We start from the raw sequence: 15,717 nt of genomic DNA on the forward strand, positions 1-15,717 counted from the left end.
CAGCACAGCGCTCGGCGCTGCGCGCGGGCCGAGGAGGAACTCGCCAGCAACGTCCCCTCCTTCCCCAAACCACAGAGAAGCACAACAGGAAAGCACCACACAGCTCCTCAGAGCCCTCAGAGGCTGCTCCAAGGTGCTGTGTCCTCAAGGCAAAGGAGGAAGATGAGTAATAACACAATTGTAGGGCAGAAATGCCCGCTGCCGTGGCACCGAGTGACAAAAGAAGAAGCGTCTCTCAGAGATTTGCATAGAGGATGCCACAACTACAAAACATAATTCAGAGATCTGCTTTTGGCGTTTTTTTTTGTTGTTTGTGGGGATAGTTTGAGGAAGGCAAGATGACTCTTGGAAGGAGGCATGCAGAGCCATATAAAATGCTAGGACAGAGAGCTGGGCTGTGTTCCCTGCAGCAGAGTTTGGGAAGAAGAAGGTGTCTGTCCTGCCTCCAAAACCAGCAGCGTTTCTCCCCAAGCCTTACACTGCTCTCAGGCCTCTCTGGGGGCTCAGCCACCTCCCCACGTCCCTCTCACATTCCCAATCCTCAGGAAAGCACCAAGCACATCCCAAGAGCCCACAGGCAAGGTGGGAGAGAGGGAAAGGAGCGGGGCCACCCAGACCTCACACCCCCCATGCCCTCAGAAAACCTCCCTGAGGTCAGGCATTATTTTCTGCCCTTCTGCAACTCAACCCAGCCTCGGGAGAAGGGGAGAGCCAGTGCCAAAGGAAGTGCTGTCACCAGTGGTGCTGGATCAGCTGACATCTGGCAGACATTCAGCTTCCCCTTCCAGATGTCAACCTAAGGCTTGGCCCCCTGCAACAAGAAAGATGAGCCAAGCATCTAAGGGCCTAAATAACCAGAGAAATTTTAGTATTTTCCTCTCACCATTTGGAAGTCCTGAATATTTCCAGCACTTCCAAGGGCAGGAAGCCCCAAGATCTCTTCCTGAAGAGGCTGGAACTCTCCAGAAGATCTCTCCCTACACACATGCTGTTTTGGGGGAAACACAGGGCAGGGGGTTGGAAAAATATTATCTTTAACCTCTCTTCCAACCAAATTTAATTCATTATTCTATTTCTCCAAAATCAGCAGAGAAGATGGGACTTCACTGCACTTCAATTGTTCTTTTGTCAGTACAGTATCTCCAAGATCTCAGTCATCTTTGAGGTAGATGATCCAAGTTGAGGCAGATGATCCAAGTTTTCAAAAGCCACCATTTAATCACACTTCAAAGAAAAAAGAAATAAATCTTTGCAGTAAAAGATGTGTCTGCCAGAGCCATCCAACATTTGCCTGATGCTCTTTGGCAGGATGTCTCCAAAGGGATCCAACACCCACGCATGATTCCCACTCCAGAAAAAGACAAGCAAATACACCTGCCAGGCTGTAGGGCAGGAAAACATCACCAAAGATCTTGAAAAACAAGGAGCCACCCAGAACAGTCACTGATGACAATGTGGAGTTGATTATTTACTGCCTGACTATCTCAAACATCTACAGGATTTAAAAACACGGAGCCTGCTCCCAGTACAAGATTACACAACCACCACACCAGACTGTTTTCACATCACACTTCAGCTAAATAGATTCTGGATCACCCATGTCAGGTTTGCAGCTACCCCTGGAACACAGGGGTCTCCCTCCAACAAGGTGTGTGTGTGCAAAAAAGTCAAATAATACTTGCCACTCTCTTCAAAGAAGTATCCATTTCTTGACATCGCTGCTGGTGGAGACTCTGGAGAAGACAGAAAAAAAATGAAACATGAGAATCATCAAAATGCACAAAGGCAGTCCCAAAATACTGCAGGCATCAGATCTTCCTGAAAGGGGTAAATGTAACTTTTTGCTTATTGATGCTATAGTATTTACCAGAACTTTCCTTTACAGCCACAGGCAGTACTTGACAAAAAGTCTCAGACATCCTGGGCTGGGACCACAGAAGAGCAAGGCTAAAGATCAGGACAAGTCTGATCACCTCAGGGATTTACCAAACCTGAACAAGGACGTCAGCAATAATACAAACTAAACATCTGAAAGGTTTTTATAAAAACACAAGCCATAATGAAACCTAGGTTGTACCTGGTGCTCAGATAAAAAGAACCAGTTTAATTCAGAAAAAACAACTCCATTTTGATGAAAATGGGAATTCACTTCCCATCCTGCTGCTCCTAACTATCAGACATCCCCTAAACAGTGCTTGGCACTTGAAGATAAGCCCCAGAACCCTGCAGCCTTCCTTGGCCCACTTCCTGAGCTGGGGTCCTGCAGCCAACACCATCTGCACCAACAGGGTCTGGTGAGGAAGCCACAAATGGGAAATGACACTGAGCACGAGCGAATCCACAAACACAGCAGCAGCAGGGATGTATCCTCACCATTTATCAGGGTTTTGGTACCGAGTCAGTTCTGCAGTCACTGCTGGCAAAGCGGGTGTTGAACATTTCTTGGCGTGATAACAGAGCACAGGAGCACCTGCTCCCAGGTGTGAGCCCAGACCCAGACTGGCTCTTCTGAAGGCTGACAAAAGGTGACAGCTCAGCCTGTGGGCACAGGCAGCAGCTCCCCTGGACAGGTGCACAGCCCATTTTACAGTGAAGAACAAAGCTCATGATTTCAATATCTGAGCAAGAGTCACCCAAGCAGCCCCCTGGAAACCTGGGGCTCGATGCTGCCTCTTCACACAATTCTTCCCAGCCAAAAAGCAATCAGAAAGAGGAATAGGTCTGCTCTGTCTTTCCCCACTTCATTAGGCTAATCAAACATTACCTACGCAAGCCTGGGATGAATTTGGGCCAACAAGGAAAGAGGTTTCGCCTGCCTTATTGTTCTACAGATTAGGCTTCCTGCTTTTCCTTTGAGGTATGACACTGTTTCCCAAGACCCTTTCCCTGCCCCATAACTTTTGGCTCCCAGGTTGTAGGCTCTTTATGCCCTTGTACAGTGTGCCACGTTTTGAAGCCTCCCAATTCCTGCAGGTCCCCCGGGAGCCTTTGTGCACATGACGGATGCAAAGTCACGGCACTGACGGCAGCACCTCCCAGCCCTGTCACTTGTCACCACTCAGACCTTCCAGTGCCAACAGGTTCCTGAAGGGACACCCTGATGGCCATGAGAAAAAAAAGAAAAAAAAATAGCCAGCACATAAACCAGAGGGCAATTCAGTGTCTGGTCCAAAGGAGAAACACAATGTTCCAAAGTTCATCCCAGAACAATGGGCTGGAGGAACAAACGGCACCGAACTGTGGCCAAGGGGCACCCATTACACGAGTCAATTGTTTCCCTCCACCTGGAAGGGAAGGAGAAGATCCATCCAGACTGATTAGTATGTTAATGATCAAAGGAAAGTTTTTAAAGAGGCTCTCATTGTGCAATGATTGCATTTACGTATTTCAGGGAAACAAACAAAATACGCCTCGGCGGGCGGATTACCCAAGGAATCCACATTCCCACCAGGATGGTTTATCCATTTCTCACTCCTCTTATGGCTTCTGAGGGAGCCTGAAGCAACATGCTCATCCTCCACTGGGCAAAATAACACACTCTGCTTTTCCTTCAACTGAACACAGCTATTTCTGCAGGTTGATGCTGTCTAACAATCAGAAATTGGTTTCTTCCTCAGAAACTCCTTCCAATTGCAGCATCACCTGGGTTGGCATCACACCTTCACTGGAGACTGGTTTGGTCCCTGCTTGGACCAGGCATGAAAAGGGCAAGGCTGGGGTGTTAGAGCAGGCAGTGCCATTTCATTAGGTGCCACCGGTTCCTCTGAGTCACTAATGAGCCACAATCCCCCCGGCAACATGCTCAGGTAATTATGGTGGAGGTGCTGTTTTTTTCAGATGAGTCATAAACCAGAGGTCTTAACCTTGTAATTAAAGATGCAATGGCACGTTTGGAGGTGGGGGAAAAAAAGAAAAAAAAAAAAAATCAGGCGTTCACCCTACTTATGTCCTGGCCATAACCCAGCCCTGGTAATTTGTCTTCTCCCAACATAATGCTGTCCCACAGCACCAACCCAATTCAGATTTCCAAACAGCCTCGTTGGCGCCTTTGGAAAAGCTGTTACATCCCCCACGGAAGGGGCACATTAACATCAGGAACCTGTGTGTGCCGTGCCCAGGAGGTAAAAGGTGATGGGTGTTTATACAAGCCCAGACACAGGCAGGGAGCCATGGGAGCAGCTGAAAGGTCAGGGATTAGCACAAGTGGAGGCAGGAAGGGTAAATTGGGGGCTACAGCATCTGCACCTCTGATGCACTACAGAATTCAACATTCACCTGACTTTTTCACACAATAATTTGGTTTGGAAGGGATTTCTAAAGGTCTATTCCACCTTCCCTGCCATGGGAAGGGATCTCTGTAACTAGACCAGGCTGCTCAGCACACCATCCAGCTTGATCTTGAACATTTCCTAGGATGGGGCATCCACCACATCTCTGGACAACCTGGTCCAGCATTTCACCACCATCATTGCAAAAAAAATTATTCCTTATTGTCAAATCCAAACCTCTTTTTGTTTAAAACCATCACCCCTTGTCTCACCCCAAGCTTTTCTGAAAAGTCTGTCCCCACCTTTCTGAAAGGTGGAGAGGGGGAACCCCTGAGCCCCTCTGCACTTTGCAGGCTGGAAACACTTCTGCAACTTCAGGCAAACTGTGGAGCATTATCACACTGATAGTTAATGAATTTGAAGATTTGTACTCCTGCCCAGGCTTCCCTAAGCCCAGCAAAAACCATCACTTAAAACCATCACCCCTTGTCTTATCCCAACAAGCTTTTCTAAAAGATCTGTCCCCACCTTTCTGAAAGGCCCCCTTTACTCACTAAAATGTCACAGTAAATTCACACTGGGACCTTCTGTCCCAGTTATGGATAAATAGGAGGAAACACCACAAAAAGAACGTGCCATCTAATAGAGGACACCTCCAGCTTGAACAACCCCAAGTTTTGAACTGAGCAGAACAAACCAGACAGATCTCAGGACGAGCCCAATTAATTAATCTCCTTACACCCCAGACCCTTTCTCCCCGTAATCCCCCACCAGGAGCAAGCATTCCTTGTGCAGAGGGATGCTACCTAAGGACAAGGCCAGCTGGCTGGTGCTGAAGTGCAGGCTGAGGAGCAGCCAGCAAGGCAAACACATCAGCAGGCTCCACCTGCTCCCCTCTCTTACGGGATTTCACATCCAAGGTCTCGGCTCCTTGGCCGCGTTCTGCTGCGATGGGCTGGGGCTGTGCAGAGCTGACAGCGAGGCTGAGCCCGTTCTGCTCCAGCTGACGCACACACCAACCTTGCATTTCCTCTCCCCACCTCACCTCCACTCCTGAAATTAAAAAGAGTTCAAGCAAGGGCCAGTTATGAAACACGGCGGTGATCGATGCAATTGCTGGGCTTAGGGAAGCCTGGGCAGGAGTGCAAGTCTCCAAATTCATTAGCTATCAGTGTGATAATGCTCCATGGTCTGCCTGAAGTGGCAGAAGTGTTTCTATGAAGGATAAATCTTCCTCCAACCTGCAAAGTGCAGAGGGGCTCAGGGGTTCCCCCTCTCCACGCCCCCAGATTCACCAACCCCACACTGCCCGTTCTTTCACCCAGGTTTTCCTTCAAAGGCTGCAACAGTTAAAAAAAAAATAAAAATCCAAGCAAAGAAATTCCAGCAAGACAAAGATTTCTAGAGACAAAGCTGGAAAGCACTACCCCAAGGAGCAGAGATGCACAGCACAACTCATTCCTGTGCCTCTGGTATCTCTCAGAGAGGTCCTGCCTCTCTCCAGACTCTCTCACCCATCACCTCCAATCTCACCAGACTCCAATTGCTCTCCCTCCCTATCCAAAGGCAGAACAAGAGGCCACCTTCCACTCTCTGCCCAAAAGCACATGGCACAGCCCTCTTTTGACAATTTAAGCCATGCTCTTCTTTTCTAAATGTTAATTTACTCCAGAAAATAACTTTCTGCTGCCATCCCAACCTTATTCCCCGCAGGGATGTGTGTTAGATGAGACTAAATTGGAGAGGCACACGGTGTTACCACTTCTTTCCTTTCTCAAAAGGGAAATTTCTGAGCTTTCTGAGTGCTGAATTCAGAGGTGAAGAGCTGAAGTGCTGCAAAAGAGGAAACAAAGCTGCTTTTTCTAGACTCAAGGATGCAGCTGAAAATTTCACGGCTAAGCCACCACCCTTTGAGCTGAGGCAACAGCAGAGACCCCAAGAGCCACCAAGGCAGAGGAATGTCAGAAAATCACAGAATGGTTTGAGCTGGGAGCTAAAAGACCATCCAACACTGTGCCAAGGGCAGGGACACCTTCCACCAGACCTAGATATGACATTTATTTTTTTAACTTTGCTGCTGTTGTTGTTTGAGGTGCTTGGTTTTAGGGCTGGGATGGAAGAGCTGATCCACCACGGGAAGCACCAGACAAGAAGGGGATATATTTCCTGATTTCTTACATTCTTCCCATTTTTACATTTACATTTAACAACAAACCCCTGCCATGCCATCCCCCATTATTAAATTCCTGTGGGCACTGTGTCTCCCATCTAATAACCCATTTTGACTCTCTTGTTTGAAAGTTAGCAATAAGTTCTCTTGAGCCTTGCAATACTGGAGGATTATGAATAAAAACACATTCTCAGGATACTTGGGTAACTCAATTACAATGCTCTGGTGCTGGCATCTTCCAAGTAAACAGCCCTCTGCTGCACAAGCCTTATATTGAAGTGAAACACAGCTCTGCAAAAGCTTCTACGAGCACTGCCACAGCCTTTTGTGATTTCTCTCTGGTAAATCTTGAACAATTCTAGTGCCTTGATAGTTAATTGGAGTTTATTTTGAGACAATACCAGTTTGAAGGAGATACTGGGGAAGAACTTTTTTATTTACAGGCCCTTTAATACTGACAGCTCTTGGGTTGACTCTGAACATACATCAGCAAAATTAATTACCCCAGAAATTCTGATCAGAAAACATCATGTATCTTCATTATCTTTTACTCAGGGTGTGCTCCAATACCCCAATTTCAGAGAATGGTTTGGGCCAGAAGGATCCTAAAAAAGCATCAAGTTCAAGCCCCATATTCCAACATTTTCAACCAGACCAGGTTCCTCCAACCCATCCAACCTGGCCTTGGACACTTCCAGGGATGGGGTAGCCACAGATCCTTCAACAACCTGAATTCCACCATTTTTACTGGAGCTCTGAGGACATATCTCAGACTCATCAGCAATGTTGTGCCTCAAAGCTGATAAAGCAAAACACGTCAGACTGTGAGAAGTTAGCACAAAAATCACTTGTTTGTGCTGAAAAAGACTTTGCCCATTTCCTGCCAGGAAGAATTACCAGTTATTGCATCATACTGAACTGCCCAGTCAGATAACTGGGCAGAAATGGGATGGGTAACTGGAAAGAAATCCACTTCCCAGAAGGCATGCAGGACTTCAGCTTTGCAGCAAGGATTTGGTCACTCCCAGCTGACTCCAGGAGTGGACCAGTCAATGTCCACCAGCACCACTGAATGCAAAATGAGGAATGTTACAGATAAGCTGCACCCCCTCAAACTGATCCAGCTTGGACAAATTTATGGTCTCATCCAAGGCTTCAGTCTGGTGGAAGATGATGTAGCTTCCCCCACCTAAAGCTCCCCAATGTTCAATATTAAACTCTCATTAAATTCTTATTTTCTGCTCTCTCCACCCCAATGTGAATTAACATCCCAGGAAAAGGGATTCCTGCACAAGGGATCTGAAAGATGAATTCATTTTTCTGCAATTTGGAGCAAGGGGAGAGTCACAATTTATATGCTTTAAATACCCAATAACCAAATGGTGCTGCTCTCCTTCACCCAAAGTCAGCAGAAACCCAGAGTTAAGAGAAAAATCACACACACAGGAAATAATACCTCAGGGGAAACCTGCAGGAGAGGAGGAATTTTTTAATTATGTGGAGCATTGACTGAAGTGGAGTTTAAAAATCTCAGTGTGCAGCAAGAGCTCAACTGGAGGAGGACGAGGAAGCCTCAAACTCCTTTGATAACAGAACTGCATCAGCAGAGTAGGACAGGAGCTTGACAGGCACCAAATGTGATCACAGCCGAGATGATCAGCTCCAAATATGTCAATATTCAAGTTTTTCTCCAACAGAGCCTCTCTTGTGCTCTTAAAACAAGAGATTCTGGCAGTTTTCAAGAAGAACCAAGCAGCACAGGCTCTTGGTGGAGACATTCCCTGCAAATCATTTCCAAGCACCCAAGCCAGCAAGAATTAATGGACAGCAGCAAGCAAAAAGCTATTCTGCCTCAAGCTGCCACTTCTCATTTCTATCTACACCTTCAGCAGTTGATTCCTTCCCACAGCCCCATCTAATTCAGCAGGAAAAGCCTGGTGAAAGCAAAGCTCCTGCTGGCACACAGATTGGAATATGTCCCTGTGCTGCTGCTCTGGGCAATCACAACTGGCAGACAGGACAAGAGCTGGAGATGGGACTTGTTTTTTACTCCATGCCTAGAGAGGTGTGATCAAAAAATAAAAATTAAAATTAAAAAAAATCACAGAAGTCAGGGTTTCCAAACTGATCACTGTTAAGATCAGTAAGGGATGCTTGGGTAGGAAAATGCCTGGGAAATGGTGTCTGTGAAACACAGACCTTCCCCCCAAAAGCACCGATAAAGGCAAAGGAAAACATCAAAGACAAAATTCAAGAGGGGCCAAAAGACCTTTTGTAAGTCATCAAATGGGGAATATCCGCACTGGGAGTCCCAGGGAGGTTTTTTTTTCTTGAAGGGCTCAGTCAAGATCAACTAAAGGACTCTTTTTGGGCACAGCTTTACAGCCTGGCTCTCCTTTGTCAGTGCAGACACACATCCATCCCCAGCAGAGCCTGGGGGGATAATCCCTCCCTTCCCAGGCAGATCCCTGTCCCTCCCCAGCTCATCCCTTCTCCAGGGCTGCAGGGAAGGGCTCTGCAAGGAGAGACCCTGCTCCCCCCATTCCACCCATCACAGATGGCAAAACACCTTCCCAAAACAGCTCCCTGCAGCACCAGGAGAAGAGCAGAGAGTGGGCACAGCTCCCCTCTGCCTGCATCTGCTGCCCCTCACCTTCCTCAGCTCCTCCTCCTCCTCCTCCTGAGGCTGGGAGGGAAAACACAGCCCCTGAAGGGATAAAAAAACCAGCACAGCACACCTGGAGATTTAACACAGGCAGCAGAAGGGAGCACCAGCAGGGGCTGGCATCGCTGGGCAACAAAGGATATTTAACAAGGGATGTTTACTGCAGACTTTTATCTGAATGGGTTGATTTAAACATTGTCTGCATGCAAATTCCTACAAGAAATCAACTCAGGAGGTCCTGCAAACAGTTTAGGAGATAGCCATGCCCCAGGAAGATTTAAATCTACTCCAAAGCTCTTCACCCCAGGAAACTTTTGGAAGATGAAGTGCTGCTCAGAGCATCACTGAGGAGGAAGGTGCTTTTAAGTGGCCCAGTTTGATGGCAAATTACTGCCCCAGCTCAGAGCCTCAGACCTGCAGGGGCACAGGTTTTGCCCTCCTGATGTATAAACATGTCCTCTAGCAAACCTTACAGGAGAGAATGTTTCTGTTAAGTGATTCTTTAAAGCTCCCTTTATGCTTAACACGTTCCTCTTGCCACAGGATTGCATTGATGTGTTGCTTATTCTCCTACCCCCAAAGGATTTTCATCATTTCTTTGCTTCCCAGAAGGGTTTCATTCCCCCAGATCCCCATTTTTAGGACTCAGAGGTCTGGATTATCCAACCTAAACATCACACCTCTTCAAAATGTCCCATTTCTGTCATTTTTGGAGAACACAAACCAGTCCTCTGACATTTCCAGGGTTATCCTGAGTCACTTGGATATAAAGTTTTGCTCCATGGATCTATCTAAACAGTGTCCTCCATCAGAGTGGGGTGACATCCCAGTCCTGGTCCAGGCAGAAAACACAACTCTGTGTCTTTGAGGCTCAAATCATGGATTATATGCAAGGAGCTGGATGTTCTTCTGAGGATGGAAATGGTGTGGGGAGGTTTTAAGTTGTGCCACGGGTCACTGTGGTAAATGAAACCCCAGAACTCATTTTCACAGTGGCTGGCTGGGAAAATAAAGCATCATATTGAAGGGATAAAGCAGGAAGCATCCTCCTGCCTGCTCCCTGCCAGGCAAACACCCACCCACACACAGGCTCAGGGATCAGACGTGGCTGTTTTCAAAGCCTTTTTCCTCTCTGCATTGAACAATTCCCCTCCTCAGCTTCCTCCAGCTCACCCATGGCAATAAAACCAGCGAATAAAGAGTCACTGGGTACAGCAGGGACAGCTCCCAGAGGCCTCCCCCAAACCAAAAAAATAAAATAAAAAAAAAAAGCTGTTTGGATTTAGCAGGAGCACCACGCTCTCCAGGTTGACTCATCACAATTTAGCCCACCCAAACAATCAATATCCGAGGCTGCCTCCCAGAGGTGAGCTGCAAGAGGAAGGCACCCTGCACATCCAGAGCCCTGCAGCTGCTTTCCCAACGGGACATCATCCCCTCCTCAGCCTCTGCAGGACAATTTCAGCACCAAGGCACCAACAACACTTTGGCATTTGGCTGTTGGACTATTTTGGCTATTCACCCCCCACCCCTCCCTTTTTCTTTTTTTTTTTTTTTTTTAAAGAGGTTGAAGGGGAAGATTTTGTTTTGTTGGACCCTGTAAAAAAGTGATTTAATTCTTGCTTAAGCACTACATGGAGAGGAGAGACAGCAAATACCTCCAGAGATCCCACAAGCTGGCAAAGGCCCAAGATCAGGCCAGTTGAGGCTCTTCAGTAGACTTTTCCTGAAACATTTAAATAATTTAGAAAGCATTAACTCTTACTGACAGCTTCTCAAGCAGCTCTTTCCCTTGCGGGGCCCTATCAGAAGCCTCATCACTCTTATTCCAAAAAGAAAAAGAGATACTGCAACAGCCCCAAAGCTTGGTCAGGGTTGAAGATGGATTTTGAAAGATGCCTGAGATTATTTTTCTCTGCTGAAATGTCTTCTTTGTACAGGCAGGTCTTCCAGAGGCCACCACCTGCCACTTATCTGCAGTGGCACTGTGTAAACCATGTAAAAATGGTGAAGACACGGCCTGACAACATTTCACTGACTTGGGGCCATTCAGAGGGTGGGAGCTGCTCCCTGCAGGGGTTTAAATGTGTAAATACTGTTAAAATTAAGCAGCAGGGAGGAGTAAACTGGTGGGAATAATCCTTTCTTGGGGGTTAAATAGAAGAGATGCTGCAGCATCACCAGTGTCACTCTGGAACATCCCTCCCTCCTCCAGGGTACCAGGGTCATGTTTTGGAACAATGTGGATTTCTAGAAAGTTTTTTTCCCCCCCACTATCTTATCAGTAGCAGAAATGAAAACAGCAGCTGAGAAGGCAGCAGTGGCTGAGCCAAGATTTTACAGCAAAGTTGCTCCTGCACCCCCTTCCCACCAGCACCCCCCAAAAAACACTGTGTGGAACAGATCTAACCCACAGAAAACCAGAAGTTTGCCCAAAGCCAAGGTCTGCACTGCAAACAGCAGCAGAGCACTGAGCCCAGCCACCTGATCACCAAACACATTCTCAGTTGTGCTTCTCATCAAGACTCAAAGGAAAAACCTCCCTCTGCCACAAAAAAAAAAAAGGATAACCCAAATGGCCACAGAGCTGCACTCTGCAGCCTCATCCATCCCCACAAACAGGGTCTGAACTCCCACCAGGTCCAGCAGGACACACAAACCACCCCATGCAGTTTCCCACGTTCAGGAGCCAGAAAACAACAACAGTGACAACAACAACAACAACAACACAGGTGGGGGGAGAGGCAGCAGCACCACATCCCATTTTCCTGTCCATCACCAATCCAAAATTAAACTGCCCCAGTCCAGTGATGAAAGAACTGCAGGCTGACATGCTGGGAGAAGATAATGTTATTCATTAGGATGTTGTTTATGGTTCATCTACAAGGCTTCCACAGCTCCAGCACCAGGGAGCATTTCAGACACACTACATGCATGATTTTGTCTCCACTCAGCACTGCACTTCCCCCAAGTGAAACAGCTCTATGCAAAGCTCACTGACAGGCTGGGAGGATGTTTTGCCATTAATTAAGAGAAAAACCAGAACAGAGAAGCTCTTCAGCGCTCATCTCCCCATGCATACCTTGAAACTAAATTCAAACCCCGACAGCCAGCGCTCTGGTTAATTTAAATGGAATTTAAAAGGCATTCTCCATCCTTAAACACAGAGACACCCAGCACAGGCAATAGATATCATCACTAAGCACAGCAAAGCCCATAGAAAATACATCAAGCACTGCCTTACTTTAGTGAATTAAATAATTCAAGAGCTGGCAGAGCTGCTTTTTCAGATTTCCTGACCAAATGCATCACCCAGCAACAGCAGTGCTTCAGTTTTTTGGGGGGGTTTAAGACCACAACTTACCTGCACTACTTCTTCAAGAGAGAGAAATGCCTCTGCTGTGCTCAGGGCTGCTCCCCCAGAGCCACCAGCACTTGTCCCCAAAGGCCACTCGCTCAGGTGGCCGAGGCAGAGCCGGCTCCTGCTTTTTCACTGGCTCCAATATTAATCCATCCAGAGCATCTTTGTCCCTCACTTCCAATTGGCGAGCGGCGGATGGGTGGAGTGAGAGCGCGACCCATTAGCTCCCAGATGGACACCTCCAGCCCAGCCCTGCCAGCCCCACACCTGGGCAGCACCTCTGCACATGCCAAGGCTTTGGGCTGCCTCCTCCTCCAGCCACCCAGACCCCACCGCCTCTCTGAGCTGTTTGCCTCTCAGAGCAAAAATAGAGTAGTTAAAGTGACCCAGCGCGCCGGAGCCGGAGAGTTTTGCTGGATGCAGGATGGAGAAAGCTCCTGTGCCTCCTTAAAAAAGAAAAAAAGCTCTCTGCCAGCCAGAGCTGAAGTGAGAAGATGCTGTACCTTACAGAGAGAAGTACTGGGAAAGCCAGAGGATGAAAAAAAGGAGGAGGGGGGAAAAAAAACCTGCTGCTGGGAGAGAGATAGAGCAAATTCCTTAAAGATACAGCTGCTGTGCCTGCCGGGCTCTGAGGTTTCAGCCAGCCCAGCTGCACGGCAGCAGCAGTGCAAGGGTTAATGCATGCATGCAGTGGAATGAGAAACAGGGCAGCAAGTCTGTGCTCCAGCAGCAAGTTGCAGGATTTAGAGCTGAAAGACCTCACCTCATCCAAGGGGACTTAAATCCCAGCCTGGTGCCCAGTGCTGGACCAGAAGGTGCCTAAAAAGCTTTGGAGGGAAGATGCCACATCCCCTCCTCCTGCTCCAGCCTATTCTACACTGCTTCACTTTCCTTACAATTCCAGATTTCCAGCACAATAAGCCAAGTCTCCCCCAGCTGGATGTTTAAAGCCCAGAGGAATGGTCTAAGCTGGCCAAACAAACAAAACAAAACAAAACAAATAAATAAATAAACGGGGGGAGGAAAAAAAAAAAAACAAACTCCCCAAAGCAACATCAACTCAGCCTTAGAAAAGGCAGAACCCTAAAAGAATAAGACACAAACAAACAACGAATTACCCAAATGCTGGCAAGGCTGGGTTCACTCCCCTACTACAGAAACTCTGACAACCGCTGTGACTTCAGTAAATAAAAATTCCCAGCGATGATATTTAGCAGGAGGCAGCAAACATTTCCCAGAGCAAGGCAAGGGGAGTGCCCAGCTGGGGAAGGGGCATCCCTTTAGCAGAGGGAGCCACAATCCCCCATGGCCAGGCCCTGCCACAGGCTCGTTTCCACTGCACAGAACCACAGGCAATTCGTGTTTTTAAACACCTCCCACACGTTTTCTCTGCCGAGACTGCTCAGCCAGTCTCCTCCATTTTTTAAATTTTTTTTTTTTTTCCTTGCCATGCCACCTGACGAGCTTTTCCAGGTAAAGCACATCACAGACTGGCAACAGGATGCTAAGAAGGTAGCATGGTTCAGGGAGTGTTTGAGACTCTGGAGGTCTCCAGTCCCACCTCACCGAGCCAGACATCTTCCCCCAAAAAAAGTTTTACAAGAAGTTGAGACTGCCATCCTTAGGATCAGCACTTACAGAGCTCAGCTCCTAAACCAGCAGGATTCACCAAGCTCTCCCTATTACATCAAAGCAAGATTTGAACCAAGCTGGAATTTTTAAGGTAATTCCTCACAGTGAGACAAACCTGCATTAGAACATCTTCAAACCTTCCTCTATCCCCACACCTGACACCTTCAGTAGTAGTTTAGAGGACACCTGACAGCATCACAACCCTAAAGGTGAACTGAGCCCTCTGAGCCTCCAGCAGGTATTTCAGGTTTCACGCGGTGCCGGATTCATTTCAGCGAGCGAACAAGCTTAGGAAACAAAAGACTGGCTCAGATCAGTTTCTATTTTTAATTTTTTTTCCACGCTGAGGTTGTTTATCAGCTTTCCCTGGGTGTAGCAGGGACCAAAGCTCCTTGATGGTGACACCAGCAGCCAAGCAGGGAGCAGCAGAGATCCCAAAGCATCACCAAAACCCCACCTGAGCTGCCTCCCTTTTCACCACCATCTCCAGAACCTCCTCAAACCCCCTGTCCCAACCCCTGCACGCACCATCCACCGGCCTGCTCCACCTCTGCGGCACCAAACGCTGCGGCCACGGGGCCAAATCCTGGGAAGAGCCAGCGCTGGCCCCGAACTGGCCATAGGGCGAGCGGAGGAAGGTGAGCTGGGGGTAGCAGAAGGACGCCGGCTCCATCAGCACGGAGAAGAGAGGAGAGCCAGGTACGAAGCAAACCGCGTCTCCCTTCGCCTCCTGGTGGGACATGCAGTCTCAGAGCCTTCTCCCAGAGAAGTTTCTTCTCCCCAAAGGATTTAGTGCAAAAAATAAAAATAATAGGAAAAAAAAAGAGGAATAAAAGAAACCCCCAAGACGCTGGAGCAGCCCTGCTGCTGCTGTCAGAGCCCAGCAGAGCACACTGGCAAGGCAGCGTCTCCAGCCTGTATTTAAACGCCCCTCTCAGAAAGCAGAGATGCAGCACAGGAAGAGACAAATTCCAGCTCTGCGTCGGGCTGATAAGCCAGGTTTATAATATTCAAGAAGTATTGGCATTACTACAGTTCCTCCCCCCCCTCCCACCTCCTCCCGCAACGAATATCTTGTGCAGGAGCTTGTTGTGCACAATAAGCAAAAAAAAAGAAAAAGAAAAGCCCAATCCCTAAAAAAAAAAAAAAATAGAATAGAAAAATCAGCGTGTTCCGGTGGGAACAGCCAACACGTTGAATAAAACAAACACACGCGTGTTAAACCCTGGGGACGCAATTAGGCTCGGAGCAGAGGCAAGAGGCTTTAACTGCTGGAAAAGGAGATGGCAGAGGAAAAGCAGAATGAACCTGGTGCCTCACACCGCGTCCCCTGGGGTGGCTTTGTCCCCAGGGGTGAGCCCAGGTGGTCCCCAACACCAGGAGGGGAGGAAGGTCACCTCATCCTCCTAATTTCCACTCTGAGCCCCCTCTCAGCGGGTAACACCCAGCAACAACTCCACCTGAACACCTTGAGACAAAGCTTGCCCAGCTCTGAGCATTGACCATCTGAGATCTCTCCACCAGCTTCAAATCTCAATTTTCCCCAGCACAGCCCCCATCAGCACTGCTGGCATCCATCCCACCACAGCACAGCCTCACCACTTCCATCAGGTCCTTCAAA

The 15,717-nt window shown here is 48.0% G+C and overlaps 1 protein-coding gene across 1 annotated transcript in view; it reads right to left on the minus strand.

Moving 5' to 3' along the window:
• SLC4A11 (solute carrier family 4 member 11) overlaps positions 1-15,093 on the minus strand; it is a 90,260-nt gene extending 75,167 nt beyond the window's left edge. The window contains 2 exon segments of the mRNA XM_033060532.1: positions 1,683-1,733; positions 14,625-15,093. Of these exon segments, the coding sequence (XP_032916423.1) occupies positions 1,683-1,733; positions 14,625-14,838 (265 nt within the window). The 5' untranslated portion in view covers positions 14,839-15,093.
• Positions 15,094-15,717: the final 624 nt, after the last annotated feature.

The sequence above is a fragment of the Catharus ustulatus genome, chromosome 5 (assembly GCF_009819885.2).
Source record: "Catharus ustulatus isolate bCatUst1 chromosome 5, bCatUst1.pri.v2, whole genome shotgun sequence".
NCBI lineage: Eukaryota > Metazoa > Chordata > Aves > Passeriformes > Turdidae > Catharus > Catharus ustulatus.